The 18663-nt window shown below is 41.5% G+C and overlaps 2 protein-coding genes across 2 annotated transcripts in view; one reads left to right on the top strand and one right to left on the bottom strand.

The window, feature by feature from the left end:
* Positions 1–452: 452 nt before the first annotated feature.
* LOC139459074 (uncharacterized) lies at positions 453–4277 on the top strand. The gene is made up of 3 exons (XM_071240515.1): positions 453–906; positions 2742–2898; positions 3445–4277. The coding sequence occupies exons 1-3, from the start codon at positions 514–516 to the stop codon at positions 4275–4277; spliced, it is 1383 nt and encodes a 460-aa protein (XP_071096616.1). The 5' UTR covers positions 453–513.
* Positions 4278–14311: 10034 nt separating this feature from the next.
* Positions 14312–18663, bottom strand: part of LOC139459774 (laminin subunit gamma-1-like) — an 87468-nt gene continuing 83116 nt past the window's right edge. Inside the window, exons 25-27 of the mRNA XM_071241438.1 lie at positions 18384–18542; positions 17100–17199; positions 14312–16162 (exon numbers count right to left, since the gene is read on the bottom strand). Of these exons, the coding sequence (XP_071097539.1) occupies positions 15894–16162; positions 17100–17199; positions 18384–18542 (528 nt within the window). The 3' untranslated portion in view covers positions 14312–15893. The remainder of the gene's footprint in view (positions 16163–17099; positions 17200–18383; positions 18543–18663) is intronic.

Here is an 18663-nt window from a genome sequence, read left to right as displayed (position 1 = left end):
AGACATTGGAGTTTATTGCCAGTCAGTGGATTGACATTAAATGTATATATCTTGTCCATGTAATCTGTTTCAGGTATCACAAGAAACTCACTACAAACAATACATCAGCGAGTTGGCTGACGCACATATAGCTGAATAGTTGATTGTATGAACAGTGGAGCTGTAGAGGAACGTTTACAGACATTATGCTGTTAATAATGGCGACGAAGCGATTTACGCCGCAGGTGATATTTAAAGATTGACCTATTGAGGAACTGGGGTTGCGGATGGAAGAACGTGTATTTATGTGCTATCTATTTACAAATCATTAAGGAAAAGGTTGAGGTTGTATTTCTGTCTGGTGTCTTCTCAAACCACTTTGTTATCAGAGCGATAGTGGTATTCACTTCACCCAGTTAAAAGCCTGGCTACGACGCTGCTGATTTATCTGTGTTTTTCACAACTCTGTCTGTCAGGAAGAATTCAAAAACGATCGATCTACCGTCATTCGTTGCGAAATATACACTTTTAGCCATGATAAATAACACCGATAACAGTACAAACAAGATGGCGACCGGAGCAGACGATTGCGGAGATAGCAACTCCAATGTTCTGATGTCAACGTTATTGGAAGACGCTATAAAGGAAAGAGATAATAGAGTGTCACCAACTTTGGATGAATGCATACAGCAAGTGGTTTGTACGAACGGATCACGACTGAAGGCGATTAATGGTCTCAAATATAAAATGGCCGCTTCCTTTACGAATCAGCTGATGGAGAGGATGATGGCGTCTTGTCCCTCGTGGAGGCGATACGTAGCAAAGCCTAACAGATCTGAAAAGACGGCAGTGCTGTTTAAAGAAGACTTTGGTTCCTTCGTATGCCATGTGCATCTCAGGAGACCGACCCGACTCTCTCCATTTGTAGTAAGTGGATTAAAATGTACATTAACACTTTACGGCCTGGATATGTATTATAGGGGAAGGGGTGAAAGAATGACCAAGGGGTCGCCAAAACATGTTGTCAGCTGTAGAGGATGGGGCATGATGGGGAAAAGAAATGACAGTTCTTATGGACTGGTCATTTATCATGGGGGAGGGTGATGAAAAATATGACATTTATTGGGGGTGGGGGCATGAAAAAAAGTTACATTATATGGGTTGATGTGGCACAAAAAAGATGTAGTTTTAAGACCAATCTCCCAGCATATCTCACCCAACCCCGTCACACACACACACACACACACACACACACACACACACACACAAGGTTACCAGTGTAATATGCACCAGGCTCAGTGGTCTAACATTTAGTCCCAATCTTAATGTTTTCTTATCTTATTTAAAAATATATCAACAAAATCCTAAATATAATCCAAACGGAGCCCACAACAATGCTTAGTGCTAAGGCAATCTAGACTTGCCAAATCATTGTAGACTTGAGTTGGATTCTTTCTTAAATATTCTCTAGGACCTGGGAGGCAGACTTTTTGCTCGGGACACATGGCAGTTCTATTTAAAGCCCACTTTGTTTGTCCACAAACTCAAATTGTATTACAGTAAACTACGGTTATAACGAACACGCTTATAACAAACTGACGGATATAACGAACTTACTTTTTGGTCCCGACTATTTGCTGTAGTTATGCTGTATATATGCTTATAACGAACTACGGTTATAAAGAACTAAAATTAGTAGTCCACTTGAGTTCGTTATAACCGTACTTTACTGTATGTCTAACAATCTAGTAGTTCGTGAATATCCAGGTTACACATAGGTAAGGGAAAATGGGGTTAAACGTCGAGCTCAAGACCATTGCACTGATATAGCGACGTGCATGCACGTACGCGCGGGGGTGTGTGTGTACTCGTCCAGACTAATGCCGGCTTTATACTGCAAAGTCACTGAGACACCATGCCGCAGTTTTAACATGAACACCTCACTCGAACAAAGTATACTGACTCCCAGCCAACCCGTACTTGGTTTGTTCCCTAACAATTATTTATTATAAACAAGTACCATCTTTAACGTCTTTTGGTATGACGCGGCCGGGGATCGAACCAGCGACCTCGCTACGCTCTCCGGGCAGACGCACTGTCCACTAGACCACGGAGGCGGTCAGTTACCGATGGACTAAGTCGGTTTCACACTTGGTACGAATTACAACGCCTAGACGTAGTCAGGAAATATACATCTGACCATGTAGCAAAGTCTTTAATTTCTCCTTTTCCATGAAGACGCAAGGTATTTGATCATGGACAACGGTGGGTATCCCGGTAGGGGAAGAATGTTTCGCCATGGAACCACAAAACAACTAAAACAACACTCTCTGTCGATATTTACTTTACAAATACTTGTTATGTGGCAGTGAATATTGTAATTTTATTTCTGATGACAGTAAGTGGCAAATTGATTGAGGCGCTCGTATAATCTTGACCATGGAAGTGACCTTGATATAGAGTGTCCCCCCTTGGTAGTTTACGGTCAGACTCCATCCCAGCAATTGACACCTGCGTTAACCTACCGGTATAGAGAACTTCATAGTGAGGAACTTGTCTATCGCTGGTTTACAGTTGTCGTCATTTCTGAAAAATTCTTCCCGGTTCTCGGTGTGAAAAAAACCCTCTAATGCTGACTGTAACTATAAAAGGAGCGAGATGAGGACTAGTAAATACACGCTGCCACATAACATATTGTCTAACCTTACTTGCACAATAGTGTTATATTTAACGTGGCTTCTAAAATTCGCATGTTCTTCCAGTTTGAGGGAAGTCGTCTGCCCTCGAATTACGGAAAGGTCAAGGTCAATCCCCGCGACAGCAAGGAACAGCAGATGTCTGTGCTGCAGGAATGGCGGGATTGTGTGGACAAGAATGGGTATCTCAGATCGGACTGTGTGTTGAAGTGGTTTAACAAAGGTATGACTTAGTGCCATGGTAATGTATTATGTTTGTTTAAAGTGATGTGGATTAGAAAGGTGAATATATAGCACCCGGTATCGACAACTTGAACGTGACTACGTGTAGAGGAAGCTATCGAGCAATATACAAAGACTGGAAGACCTGAAATAACACGTGGTCTGGACACTTCACAGTAGAATTTCCTATCTGCACTTAACACCAGTTGTTGTTTGTTGTAAACACCTTGTACATGGACCATTGGTTAGACGACCTTGTGAAGCTAAACATAGACCCATAATGTAAGCCTCTTTTGGGGCAACCAAGCGTCGGTCGGAAGATTCAGCCTTAAGTTTTCCAGATTTTGCTTTTCCTTGAAGAAAGGGTTGTCTTCTATTGATTTTATTTCATGGTAAGCGGTTTTATAGACTGAAGCAGGTTCCATTGAGTTGGTAGAACTTCTCATGGAGGTAACATGACGTAATAGCCTCGTATTAATCCGACTTACATACATAGCGTTAAACCATTTTACTCACTCACTCACCGGTGTTTGTGTTCTCCTGCCAGGTTTGGCGAAGGCGGGGAAGGACATGGCGTCATCAGGCCACTGGGAACACCTAGAGGTTCAGCACCTTGTGACCGCTGCGGGCGTCGTCATCATGTGTGTCACAGCAACTCCTTCACAAGTCAAGACACAAGAAGATTCAACTCAGTCCTGTCCTGTCTGCTTCAATATCAAGTTCGTCCCTTGCTTAGACTGGGTGAAAGTCCCACCAGGACACATAACCCTCCCCACATCACCGTGTCACCCCTTTCCCCGGATGAAGAAGAGTCTACAGGAGATGATGAAGAAGGTTGGTAAGAGAGACCGATGTACCCTAGTGCTAGAGGCGATCAAACTCGCCGAATCTGATGAACCATTTCAATGGAGGATCAGTTTGATGAAGTATGACCGTGAGATTCTGAAACTGATGAACGAACCTTCATTCCCTTTCTTCACGAAAGACTTACTGGTTCTGGTAGAGAGCCTCGTCCAGAGCGGTTCTGTTCCTCTGTCTGCTCTGACAAAGCAGGTGCTCCTGCAGACCCTCATGAACTCAATACCGAGGTTCCAACACGAGGAGTGTCCCCGGGATGTGATATTCCTTGACATACTTGACAACATGGCCAAATGCTTCTCTGGCAGATACTTGAGGACGTTTCTCATTCCGTCTGTGAACATTTTGAAAGATGTTGAAACCTACGAGATAGAGAGGACGGCGAAAGGTTTAGGCAAGCTCCTGGGGGACCTGAGACAAAGGCCAGAGCTGCTACTAGTTCATGTGGGGCTGTGTACGCGGCTGGAGACGATGACGGGCATGAAGGGCATCCGACGTAGGATACCAACTGGTCGGCGTTGAGATCTACAACACAGGCCCCGTTTCACAAAGTCATCTTAGCGCTAGGACTGTCGTAAATCTATGTAAATATGGTTACGATCATCTTAGCGCTACGATCGCTTTGTGGAAAGGGGCCCTGGTCACCAAAAAGGCTGTTTCATGCCACTCAAAAATAACAGAATTCCGTCGGTGGTAGTTAAATATTGTGTATGACAGTGCCTTGATTCGTGCTATTTGTTTCCTGATGGGGCGTATGGTTAGCCTAATGGTCTAACCTTGACTCGTCAAGTCGCAGACACAGGTTTGATTCCCTGTATGGATGAAATGTGTAGATCCAATGCGATATCAGCTGTCTTGATATGGTTGGAATATTAGTAAAAGTGGCGCTTAACATTACTCACTCATATAATATTACTTGATTAATAGTACCTTATGTTGTTATTATTTACTTGTTTGCGAATGTCATTTACAGAAGGAAAGGACCGGGGTAGAATTGGTCAACGGGATCGGGTGGTCAGGCTTGCTGACTTGGCATCAATGCAGATATTAGGTACTGGAGCTCATTATCATTTAGTGCCAACAATTTGTAAGCCTCCCTGTCACAGTCTGGGATAAAATTGTCTTCAGCAACCCATGCTTGTTGTTAGATGCGACTAACATGATCGGGTGGTCAGACTTGCTAACTTAATGCATGTCATCGTATCCCAATTGTGTGGATTGGTGCTCATGATGACAATCACTGGATTGTTTGGCCCAGGCTCGATTATTTACAGACCGACGTCATATAGCTGGAAAATATTGATGAGTGCAGCGTTAAACAACAAACAAACAGAAACCTTTTTTTTCAGAAGCAATCTAATAATGACATCGTGGATCGATGCCCGTGCTACTATAGTTAGCTTGCTCCAGCCCCGACCGAACAAACATCAAATGGGTTTATTTGATCCAATCAAAGGCAGATGGAAAGAAATCTGTTTTGAAATGTTACAGAAACGACACTATTAGGTCGAATTATCTAATAATCCGTGTCTGGCTCGCATATATGTTTCTGATATTAAATATAAGGTGAGGTGAGGTGAAATTGGGTTTAACGTCGCGTCTAAGATTATTGCACTTATATAGCGACGTGCATGCACGTGTGTGTGTGTGTGGCTGCTTGTACTAGTCCGGACTGATGCCGATTTATAGTGCTAGCCCACTGAGATACCATGCCGCAGTTTAACATGAATACCCAACTCAGACACAGTATACTGACTCCGAGCCGACCAGTCCTTGTTTTAAGCCCCTTAAAGACAGGGTAACAGCAAGTACCATCTTTTAACTTCTTTTGGTATGACGCGGCCGGGGATCGAACCCCGGACCTTCCGCTCACCGGGCGGACGCTCTGCCACCAGACCACGGAGGCGGTTATTAAATATAAACATCATGGTGCAACAGGGTTGGGCAGTAGGGTAGCACAGTGGTTACAGCGTCACTCATCACACCGAAGGACCTGGTTTTATTTCGCACATCGGTACAATGGTGTCTTCCACGGTAACGTTGCTGGTATATTGCTTAAAGCGGCATAAAACCAAACTTACTCACCCACCGCACGTATAATACCATGTCCGAACCGCGATATGACTTGACAAGAGAATATCGTCGGTTGAGTTATTTGTGGCTAATTTTCGACATCTCAAGAAACCAACCTAAAATATCTGTATAGTGATATTGACTGATTAAATACGTTCGTTTTTCTTACGGTCATGCTCTATCTTATATAATCTAGCGTGTAAAAACGTATTTCTCTAGTTACTAGACTAGTGGTTATTATAACTGCAACATTGGTACAGTAAACTACCGTTATAACGAACTCAAAGGGACTACTTAATTATGGTCAATTAAATTCTGGAAAATATATCTGAGAACCCTATATCCAATTTTGAGAGAGCCCTCGGCGCTTATTTCTTCGAATACGATAACTGCTGCTACTAAAATGTTGTAAACGAGAGATATATGGCTATGTTTAATGACTTAAGAGGCAGACCCGTGAAGATTCCGGGGTAGAATAGGTCTTCAGCAACCCATGCTTGCCGTAAAAGGCGACTATGCTTGTCGTAAAAGGCGACTTACGGGATCGGGTGGTCAGGCTCGCTGACTTGGTTGATGCATGTCATCGATCCCAATTGCGTGGATCGATGCTCATTATATTAATCACTGGATTGTCTGGTCCAGACTCGATTATTTACAGACCGCCGTCATATAGCTGGAATATTGCCGAGTGCGGCGTTAAACAACAAACCAACCAACTAACTTACGAGTCAATGTTTATAAAAGGTAACTTTGGTCCAGAGGATCAACAAGGCACAAAGAAAGTTTGTACCATACCTGCACGTTAATGCAAGTACCTACACTGTCATAAAGCTCACGTGTAACACAGAAGGTACAACGAATTGTAATTTGGATGTGGTACCTTCAGAGTGATGCACATATACAACAATGACTTCCTGAAACATCTGTTCCAGGAACAAGGGGCGGTCGGGTAGCCTAATGGTTAAAGCGTTCGCTCGCCACAACGAAGACCCGGGTTCGATTCCCGACATGGGTACAATGTGTGAAGCCCAGATACCTATGATTATGGCTTCGAATCCCGGTTCGCCCCGATTATGTTTCAAGGTTTGTCAGCACCATACCCGTGCTCGTGGGTTTCACCGAAGTGGTAAACGTCTTAGACCTGCATCACTTCGGGCTTCCCTCCAACATTAAGCTGACACGCTGTGATATTGCTTGAATATTGCTAAAAGCGGCGTAAATCCGTACTCACTCACTCGCTCATTCAAGGAACAAGGGGTATTAAGTTGACAAATTAGTGGTATACATGATACCGTTGGCATTGATATACGTACAGTGGTAAAATTATTAATATTTTTTTCATAATTTTAGGTAACTGGCGCTTATTGCAGAATACCTACCAAAGGCGTTGATGATCTATACCAAATATTTAAAAATTCAAACATATGTCTGGTCGACTATTGAGAGCAAGCTGAACTCGAATACCGACACATTGTGTGAAAAAAGGATCTAAGAGGAAAGCGCACCAAAAAAAAAGAAAACCATCAACATAAAGTCATTTTGCATTTAAAAAAACCATTCTTACCTCTCTCCCATTTCAAATGACAAAACATAAGACGTAGATTCGAATCACTTCTCAAAATCACTTTATTTATGAAAAAAAAGATAAATACGTCTCTTCTGACATGAAATCTCCGGCAAAATGGAACCGGATACTGTATTGTAAATTTACGAAAATGGGAAAAGTTTTCTACACAGATTTAGATCCATATAGTTTCTTAAATATGTTTTATAAATTAGAATGACAAATGGGCCTGATCTGTCTGCAATCGGCGCCGTTATAAAGTTTTTCGCATGGTCAAAGGGAGACAATTCCGTCGATTTTATTCCCGGAGTAAGTATGTGGTCAAAGGGAAGTAATTCAGTTTGTTAATTAGACTGTGCTCCTGTCTGGCTAAAAGCGTTTAACTTGGGGCGCGTGCGAACAATGGAACCAGTTTACTTGGTAATTTGAAACGGAGTTACGTCCCATGTGCAAACTTTTGTTTTAAATAAATAAGCATTCAGCAGCTATTACATGCCAGTTCATTTTCCGAGTACAGGAATCTAAACACACCACCCCCTTTTCCGATTCTTTTTCCGCACCAAAATGTCACTTGCTTGATATCTGTAGTCACATTTTGCAAAAGTCATCATGTTAAAAAAGACAGCACAAAATATAGAAAACATAGACAATTTCAATTACTGGGTGGGTATACATTTAAAAACTACAAACATCTTACACTATATAATCCAATCGCAGCTGTCAGATGATTCATTCTGCACCGAAGGCTCGAAAACTGCTAGTTAAGCGACTGGTTCTGATTTGGTGTAGTAGAACCTCGGGGTCTTCGTGCAAACTTCAGACACTGCGTTGTACTTTGTAAAAGGGAAATAACTGTGTTAAGACTTAAACTGGTACCCTGTCGTTCTTACGTCAGCAATTTGGCGTAGACTGCTTCCCGGATCCTCCGCTTGGTGTTGTTGCTCTTGTGCTGGCTTCCATTCGACCATGTTGCAAGGGAGATAACCAATATTTTCTAAGCTCCTGCTCAGTGCGCGAATGGGCTATCGCTGTGAGGGGAGCATGAATTTCCCCATAGAACTCGGAAAAGTCCACATAATGTGGAGAGTTAAAGTTAACACATTGTACACTCTCCTACCCAAAGTTCCATGCGACCAGCATAGTACCTCTGCCACAGGTCAGCGCCATGTGACGATCCGTCACATCTCACACAGCCCATGCAAGATATTGCATATATTTTTCATTTGTTTCATATTTGTGTCTACACATCTAGATAAACATATGTCATAGAATGGTTAACTTTTATTGATAAAATATCCTAAAATGTGTGGAATTATTTCCATTTGCGTAGTTATCCTTTATTTACATTTGTTGTACGGTTTCACGTGCTGTTTCCAAATCCCTACGGGCAGCTAGCGTTATGGTCTATTTGATGTATATATACACCAAATACTTTCATTAGGCTAATCTGTTCCAATTTCAGAATAAGCGCGTTTGGTTACAAACAAGAGAAAAGTACGGTCACGTGATATGCACATTAGCCTGTGGCAGTGGTGTTATGCCAAGTCACCACTGCGCCGGAGTGTGCTCTGTATGGAGCTCATACAAGGGACATTACTCTTATTTCTTATCAGCATATCATAACACGATTGTCTCCCTTAGACCATGCCTCGATGGCGCGGCACGGCTTGCCGCCTTCACAACTCACCGCGCTGGCGGGGTAATCTTTCAACGACTTCAATATAAACGTCTCGTGTTTACTTCGATCTTGAGTCATTGTTCGTTATTTATGTACGTCTATTAAGACTATACGACTGATCCCTTGTTTCAAATATGATCAATATTTGAGAATATCATTGTGGCACAGTGAATATCATATATCGGGAGTTAACGATTTACCCCAAAACATTTTGGCATGGCCCAAATCACAATAATCGAAACTTTGACGTCACAATGGTTTTTCTTTAATAATCGCAAGTAATGTGCAGATGACATGACGTAAATTTTATGATCTACCGATCTAAGCCATGCCGTTGATAGCAATAAGGGCGTCATTACCTAATTTTGTGTTTCTCAGATCGGGCGGTCGGTCGGAAAAAGAATTACAGGAATAACAGGTTCCTTCTTGCGGAGTACCTATTCAAGGCTTTGATGATCTATACCAAATATTTGACAATTTAAATAAATTGAAAGCAGGCTGAACTCGAAAACTAAAAGTAAACACATTGTGGAAAAAGATCTATACATTGTGATTTCCTCCCCCAAAACATGAATCAGAACGTGTCTAATCTTCTTAAAATAAGACAGTAGATCGAGGCACGCACTGGTGTATATTTCTAGGAGCGTAAGTAGTAACTGCCGGGTAGGTCTTGGCTACCCTATCGGTTTCGTAAGTATGAAATGACAAAATATACGCACGACTGGGTGGAATCACTGTAACTGTAACCAAATTGGTTCACTGCAAATGAACCTGGCATAATGGCGGATGAAGAGAAGCTTCAACAGGCTGACACAGGGTTAGAAACTAACAGTTTTCAGCCACTAGTCCTTATAATGATAACATATAGCAAAACACTTAAAAAGGGCAAATTTCTACTAGTCCTTATGATACCTTTACCATTGGGCAGTTTGGCAAGGACTATAGGACCAGTGCCAATTTCTAACGCTGGCTGTGTTGGTTGGAGTCAAGCTTCTTGTGTTACAAAGTCACCTCAACTCTCTTATCGCTGAGAGAATCGCGGAGGGTGGTAGTCAGAAGGTTTCAAAAGTGGTAGTAACTTACGTCTACTTTAACGACCAAGTCTGCATCATCCTTTACAAATAACAGAGAGGCCCGTCTGTGTGATTGCAATGGTCGCAGGTTTTCGTGTCATGTACTTTCTCAAACATCAACACAGTTCCCCGCTTAATATATGAACTATAGTTGAGGCGAATCCAAGATTCCACAGAAACCAAAGTAGCCAAGAGTTGCTTCCATTCTTATTTTAATAGTTCACTTTAAGAACGCATACTGTCATTTATAGATACGGCCGTGGTTTTCAAACCATTGTGAAACGTGAGTTTTTGGGGTCAAGAAGCTGCATACACATACAGATGGACATGGATAATTCAGGATTAAACAAAAACACTTTCGGCGAGACGGAAATTTGCAAGCAACGGTAGATGACAACACAAATATCAAGGACACCTCAGACAGCAGGTGACTTTTAACCAGATTCGACTTTTCAAGGGATTACAATTTGTGTGATGTAACTTTGTTCCTCTTATGCCTGCTGGGCACCAGTTGAGTAGTATATATATATATGGTAGGCTTCCCTGTTAAAGTACAATGGACTAACTTGGCCTGTATTGTAATGATATGAAGGCGCAAGAAGTGGGCTGATATTTCCATTCTTCCTAAGTCTGTATCCAGGGTTCATATGGGATTTCAGTATCAAATTCAAAGGCTTCTACATCATCTTCCCAAGGCAAGGGAGTTAGCTGATTAAAAAAGTCCAGTTTCCACCCTTGTCGAACTAGGCTGGAATTATGGAGTTATGTTTTGGGTGAGTGAGTATGGATTTACACCGCTTTTAGCAATATCACCTAGGGGACACCAGAAATGGGCTTCATTCATTGTACCCATGTCAGGAATCAAACCCAGGTCTTCAGCATGACGAGCAAACGCTTTAACCACTAGGCTACCCGACCAACCCCCCTGTCTGGTGCCAAGTTCAGCAAGGAGTGTGGAGGAACTCTGGAGTGTATGCCGACCTTATATCTAAAAACAAAATCCTTCTAGATAGGGACAGTTTCTGCCAATTTCACCAGTGTATACTCCTTCATTATGCATGAAATCTCTGTCCATAATTTCACCCAGGTTATCAGAATGAGTGAGTGAGTTGGGTTTAAGTTTTTAACAGCATTCCAGTTTCATCCCTCCAGAGCTTCCAGTTCAGTGAGTGAGTGAGTTGGGTTTAATGCCACTTTGAACAGTATTCCAGGTATATCATGGCATGTCAGCTTACTGTGGGAAGAAAGCCTGCAGTGATGCAGGTCTCGGACGTTTACCACCTTGGTGAAACCCATGAGTGGAGTTCCATGCTGACACACCCATTGGCTAGACGATTGTCTCTCAGTGACAGACATGAGACTGCCTCCGTGGTCTTGTGGTAGAGCGGAAGGTCCGGGGTTCGATCCCCGGCCGCGTCATACCAAAAGACGTTAAAATATTGTACTTGTTACCCGTCTGGCGCTCAGCATTAAGGGGCGAAAACAAGGACTGGTTGGCTCGAAGTCAGTATACTGTGTCTGAGTGGGGTATTCATGTTAAACTGCGGCATGGTGAGTGAGTGAGTATGATTTTACGCCGCTTTTAGCAATATTCCAGCAATATCACGGTGGGGGACACCAGAAATGGGCTTCACACATTGTACCCATGTCGGAAATCGAACCCGGGTCTTCGGCGTGACGAGTGAATGCTTTAACCACTAGGCTACCCGACCGCCCCTTGCGGCATGGTATCTCAGTGAGCTAGCACTATAAATCGGCATCAGTCCGGACTAGTACAAGCAGCCACACACACACACACGTACATGCACGTCGCTATATAAGTGCAATAATCTTGGATGCGACGTTAAACCCCATTTCACCTCAGCGACAGACATGATGAATGGATTGATGCATGAACACAAGCTTAGCTCTTTATTTGAGTTACTTCCAGTTTCACTACTTGTGCACCAAACATATTTGTCTTTTTTCACTGTTGACAAAACCTGGACATAAAATCATATTTGTAAAAAGATTTATTTGCATGTTAATACAAAAATGTAGAAAAGAGACTCCGTTTAGGACATCAATTGTTGTATCTACAGAATACAGTTACATACAGGTAAGTACAATGGGTTTGTACAAAAAGTTGACAGATTACAGAGATCGGAATACACTAATTATTTCACATTAATCCTTAACCCCTACCCATTGCATCGAAGGATGCTGATACAACACTTAAAATATCAACAATACTGGCCGTTAAGAAATGTGAGGTTTCTGTGTTTGAATATCTTAATGTCTAACACTGGGAAAGTAGCTGCCCTACACTGTGTGCATAGCATGGGCTGTTACCACCATGACAAGCCTGCGAGCTAGTGACAAACCTCATTGTGCAAGGAATCATTAAACTACACATTAATTATCAAGCAGTGTTGAGATGCTCGGCTAAAAGAAATTTGATCATATTCAAACTAAAAAATAATTCATAAAAAAATTGAAAATAATTTCACTTACTATCTGTGGATGTATATACTACTCAAAAGAAGTTAAAGAACACAATTTTTCATATGGCTATAGTTAATCTGGCATGGCATGACAATTTAGTCATGAAAAATGAAAAAAAATTGAGCGTTCTTTAACCTCTTTTGAGTAGTATACAATTATTAAGTCAATATACCTAAAATATTTGTTAATATATAATGATTTGGATCATATTTGCTATGTCAAAAAGCATGACTTCAAAACAATAGAGCCATTTGAATTTTAGTTGCATTTTACTCAATAAATGTGAACAATGTGATGTTGATGTGTATTGTACATGTTGATACTAATATCACCTGTTGTCTTCAGCACCTAACAGTCTAGAGATAAACCTTATTCTTCTGTTACTACTGATTGTCACTACGGTGTCTTAAAGGTAAAAGATGACCTCATTCCCAATGAACTAACGCATATACACCCAGTATATGTCTCTACGGACAGAGGAAAGTTGATCAATCTCTTCTTCAGAACTTAATAATTCAATTAAACATCATGATTGAAAATGACATCTGAAACGTGATTTTCTATGAAAACACCAACTGGTAAAGGACATAATGACAACATGCATATCTCTGTTTCCAAGATCTTCGTCCACTAAACATCACGTGACTACTCATAGCATCAACACTGTACACAATCCACATTTCCCACTGGGGCAAGGCACGTCCAAAATTGGTCACTGACTGAGCATCAAAAATATAATTTTGTTCTGGTAATTTGAAAAATATTTCTCATAGTACAAAAATAATGTTTTGGTACAATATGGCTATGAATTTATGAGTATTAAACCTGACATTCATTCACAGTTAAGCTGATAACAGTGATATTATCATGATAAACAATCAATAAAACAATATTACATTAAAGGTTTGAAATAGAAAAACAGCCAAAAATAAATTTGGGAAGTAAAAGTGCCCTCCAATGAAATAATAAATAACTGGTAAGAGTAAACTAGATCTAAAATGCCTGTACAATAGCTATATTTCTACAAACACATTGGCACATTTCGAAGAAGGGGAATCAAATAGCCCCAACAAGCTACACCTTAATTAGTCTACCATGCAAAAGAGGGCTTGATGCATTATTGCTAATTTGCCTTATAATAGCGGTCAAGTACACAGAAGCTAGAACGGCTGACCACGGATGATAACTGGTTCCTGCTGGAACTCAGAACATGTTGATTATGGCAAGATGTGATTGGTTGTCACTAAACTAGTGAATAGTTGGTGTATATGGAGGTTGGATAAAGAAGACCATACAATATGAACATAAATAGCACCATAAGAGATGAGATGACCGAAGGCAGAATGCTTCAATGCTTGTGTACAAGTATGTAACAATACAACACAGCAAACCCACCTACTCCACATGCCGCCGGTCAGACCAAGTCCCTCAAGCCTTTCCTTGATGCACAGTCCTACCATTGATTGATTGAGTGAGTGAGAGTATGGTTTTTAGCTGCTCTGAGCAATATTCCAGCATATTCACAGCATTAGACACCAGAAATGAGATTTGACAAGAACACGATCCACAAAATGGGTGATAAAATGTCACTTTCATCTGCATCACACCAGTCACTGTGAAGTAGACAGAAAGATCGAATCTGGTACATACAAACCATGACAAATTAAGTCAAATTTCCTTGAACTGTTTGTTTCCAAACAAATTGACAAAATATAGTTTTGAGTGTTCCAACCTCACCCAGAACACCAAGTCAAGTGTTAGTAGCAGGTCAGCTTCTTTTAATTAAATTATCCAAAATTCTGAATAAGAATGCAGCTTGAGTTAGCATGTGTTGGTCAACAATACTATTGCTACATCATAGCACTGTTCCTTGTGGGGAAACAGGGGTAACACAAGGTGTTTGCAGGATTATTCCTGCTACAAGACAGCAAGCAGCCTGTGGACAATTGCGTCTATACCAGACAATCAAGTGATCGATATCATGAGCAACGACCAATGCAGTCGGGGTACAATGACAATGACCGATTTACTGAACCTGACCAAAGAACACATTAAAATGACTCTTACAACCAGTCCAGGTTACTGGGGACGTATTCTACCCGGAATCCCCTAAGGGGTTGAACATGGTAAAAAGGAGATTTGTACATCGAGGAAAGGCTTGGCTGGATGTTATCGCCCATATAGACACACAGACAGACAGACACTTGGATGAGCAATTCCAGACTTGTTGCCGAGGTTACAGACATGTTGAATATTCATCACTCCTCACAGCAGACTCCTAGCTCAACCGTTGACAAATATCACCTCGCTGTTACTCCCTATGTTAATCCTGCACATAGGTGCGAAACACTGTTGTATATGTAGACAGATCCACACCATTAAATTAAACACTGAAATTATTCCAGCATGTTGAGAATCACAGAAAAATCTAGTTTAAATACAGCCCACTTCTAAGTTTGTTATTATGCAAAACACTTTGTTCAATTAATCAAACACATGACAATGATTGCTTCGGAATATAAGAACATACATAATTAAACAAGGATACATAAGGGAAAGGAGATGTTACTTAAGAATTTATATGTCACAATTCAACCAAGTATAGTCTGTCAAATCATATTTGAAACCTCTGGTCTGAAAGGGGATCTTGGCAGTCAGCAGTCATATTGTGTTGACTAGCCAGATGTACAGAGGAGCTAAGGATAAGGCATGGACGACTATTGTTCACAGGCTACAACAGATTTGAAAGCAGCTGGGTTGTTTCTGCGATAAGACTGGCCCCTTGGAACACCAGCTGTTTATTTCCTTTCATAATCTTCCCAACAAGGACATTGGACAATCATAGCAAGAAATGTGACATAAAATTTTAAGCACTGTACTCGACTCCCTTAATATTATTCATAAGATACACTGTACACTTATATAAAGTAAATGCAGTTCTAGCATTCCGACAGAGGCTGTTCGGCAATGAGGGTCTGTGGCTATTTAGGAGGTAATAAGGCACGAATACCATCAATGCTGAGGTCAAGGTCATCTTGAAGGTAAAGGTCACTGATATAGGTCAAGGTTGACATGAAGACTAGTGACGTTGAGGAAGCTAGCCAAGACATCCCTCTGCTGCGTTGGTTTTCAGGTGTAGGAAAATCACAGCAACTCTGACATATACCTGAGTAAGCAAAGGATTAAGAAAGTTGTCCACGCCTCCACTTGACACTGACCATAGCCCCATGTCTTTTAACACTAACTCAACAGTCTTGTTTGATGTTTTATCTGCCTCCCGCTGGGGACTCAATCTCTATACTCTTAAAGCAGCCATCACGCAGTGAGTTCTTAATGTCCTCTATATTGTCAACGTCTGCCTTCAGCTGGGAATAGTCTTCTGTGTACTTGCGCACAAGGTTTTTCACATTGTCATTGGCACTGGATATATATTTGTACTGAGCATCTATATCCGCTTCCTTAAGCTGCCGCTCTACGTCTAGAAGGTCAGCCTCAAGGGCATCCAGGCTCTTAGGGTCCACCATCTCAAAAGAATCTGAAACAAATATATGTTATCAGGGTTAGAAACTAACAGTTTTCGTCCACTAGTCCTTATAATGATAACATATAGCAAAACCCTTAAAAGGGGCAAATTTCTACTAGTCCTTATGATACCTTTACCATTGGGCAGTTTGGCAAGGACTATAGGACTAGTGCCAATTTCTAACGCTGTGTTATTTCCTTGAGTGAGCTCACTTGAATGTAATCGTCTATCAGAATGACAATTGTGTTGGGTTTAACGCCACTTTTAACAGTATTCCAGTTATATCACGGCGTGTCAGCTTAATGTGGGAGGAAAGCCCCAAGTGATGCAGGTTTCGGATGTTTACCACTTTGGTGAAACCCACGAGCATGGGTATGGTGCTGACAAACCTAGAAACATAATCAGGGTGAACCGGGATCTGTCCCACAATCATAGGTTTCTGGCATTCCCAAGGGAAGCAACTCTGCACAGAGAATCGCGGCGCCTCACATGACTGGGCCACTCTTGCCCCCTCAGAATGACAAAATCGCTCTCAGACTGCAAGCGGGTGACTGTTGTTTAATGGAGCTATCAGTGATATTCCAGTCATATCATGCAGAGGTATGTTACCAAGTATGGGCCTGGCCCACTGGTGGTTGATAGCATGAGCAACATTGTAAGCCAATGCAAGTACTGACTGCGTGTTAGTTGTTTAATGCCAACAATAAGCAATATTCCAGCTGTACAAAGGCAGTCATAAAATAATGACCAGACAATCCAGTGATTGTCATCATGAGCATCATTCCACACAATTGGGATACAATGACAAGCATTAAGTTAGCAAGTCTGACCACCCGATCCTGTTAGTCGCGTCTAACAACAAGCATGGGTTGCTGAAGACAATTTTATCCCAGACTGTGACAGGGAAGCTTACAAATTGTTGGCACTAAATGACAATGAGCTTCAGTACCTAATATCTGCAGGATGTCGTTGACAGTCTTGAGGGCATCCTCCACCTTTGATGAAGCTTTCTGTGCAGTATCCTTGGCCTCATTGGCCTTCTCCAGGGCCTGAAACACCAGCACCAGCATTTAGTAATACTCATACAATAACATTTAACAACAACAACAACAACAACAACAACAATAATAATACAGCTCTAAAAGTGCTTGAAAGTGGCACTGGCTATTATAAGAGAGTCTCCATACAGTCAAGTCCTGTTAATCCGACATGGTTGGTTTCAAACGAGTATGTCGGATAAACGAAATTAAAAGTAGTATCAACGTTAGTGACCGAAAATCGGACAACTACACAATAGATAACGATTCAAACATGTAATAATAAAATGAAATATTCATATTGTTATGTTACATTGTTAGCAGAATGTTTCTAATCATGCAACTTCTAAAGCTTAACACAAACCGTCTGTCAATTCTTGAATTTTTCTGAGGTTGAGTGGCAGAGGTCAATAGCAAAGGTGAGTGAGTGAGTATGGTTTTACACCACTTTTAGCAATGTTCCAGCAATATCACGGCATGGGATACCAGAAATGGGCTTCATACATTGTACCCATGTCGGGAATCGAACCCGGGTCTTCGGCAAACGCTTTAACCATGAGGCTACCTGATTGCGCCCATAGCAAGGAAGCAAAGGCACTTGGCTATGACAATCTACCTCTTAACCACTAGGCTACCCCACTATCATGGGGCAAATGGATGGATGAGAGTTTCAAGGTCACTGGTTTCTGCCCACACTGAAACACAGGTTATACCGTATTCGACGTAATTAGCGCCCAGGGCGCTCTCAAAATTAGAAATAGGGGGCTCTTATTAGAATAATAAACAGACTTGACAGTTAAATTTCGTGGTTTATGCTGACAGCCTGAAGTGTTTTTGTACAACAGATATATTTTTCGAGAATTTAATTGCCCATAATTAAGGGTGCATACTCCCCAGAGAGCTGAGGGAGAAATTCAAGTCCATGCTGACACATCTACCAGGGTAATAATGTAGCCCTTTCAACATGATCTAAAGTATGGATTTGGCGCATAATAAAAATACACATCATCATCATTATCATCATCATCAGACCCATGGGTGAGTCCATGATGCTTTAGCAATATTACTGTTCGAAATGGATGTGGAAAGGATATCATCATCATCATCATCATCATCATCATCATCAGACCCATGGGTGAGTCCATGATGCTTTAGCAATATTACTGTTCAACATGGATGTGGAAAGGATGTCTTACTGTTTTCGCCAGGTCCATGTCTGATGAACTTTTAGCATCCAATTCATTGAATACAGATTCTGCATCATTGACATTCTCTGCGAGAGAGTCAGCTTCACTCCTCAATGAGCTGGCCTTGGTCTTTGTGGTGCCTGCTTCATTACGGATACGACTGGCTTCCTGTCAAAAAGGAAAAGAAAGAATTTCTTTATAAAAAATTGAGTCGAAGTCTGTGTCTACTCTAGGACACACAAAAATTATTACTGGGGACCTATACTGGTCTGGAATCCCACTCGGAGAC

Source organism: Haliotis cracherodii, unplaced genomic scaffold (genome assembly GCF_022045235.1).
Source record: "Haliotis cracherodii isolate W230 unplaced genomic scaffold, xgHalCrac1.p SCAF_13, whole genome shotgun sequence".
In the NCBI taxonomy this organism is placed as follows: Eukaryota; Metazoa; Mollusca; class Gastropoda; order Lepetellida; family Haliotidae; genus Haliotis; species Haliotis cracherodii.
The sequence above is the reverse complement of the archived record's forward strand: the minus strand, read 5'-3'. Positions and strand labels throughout refer to the sequence as shown.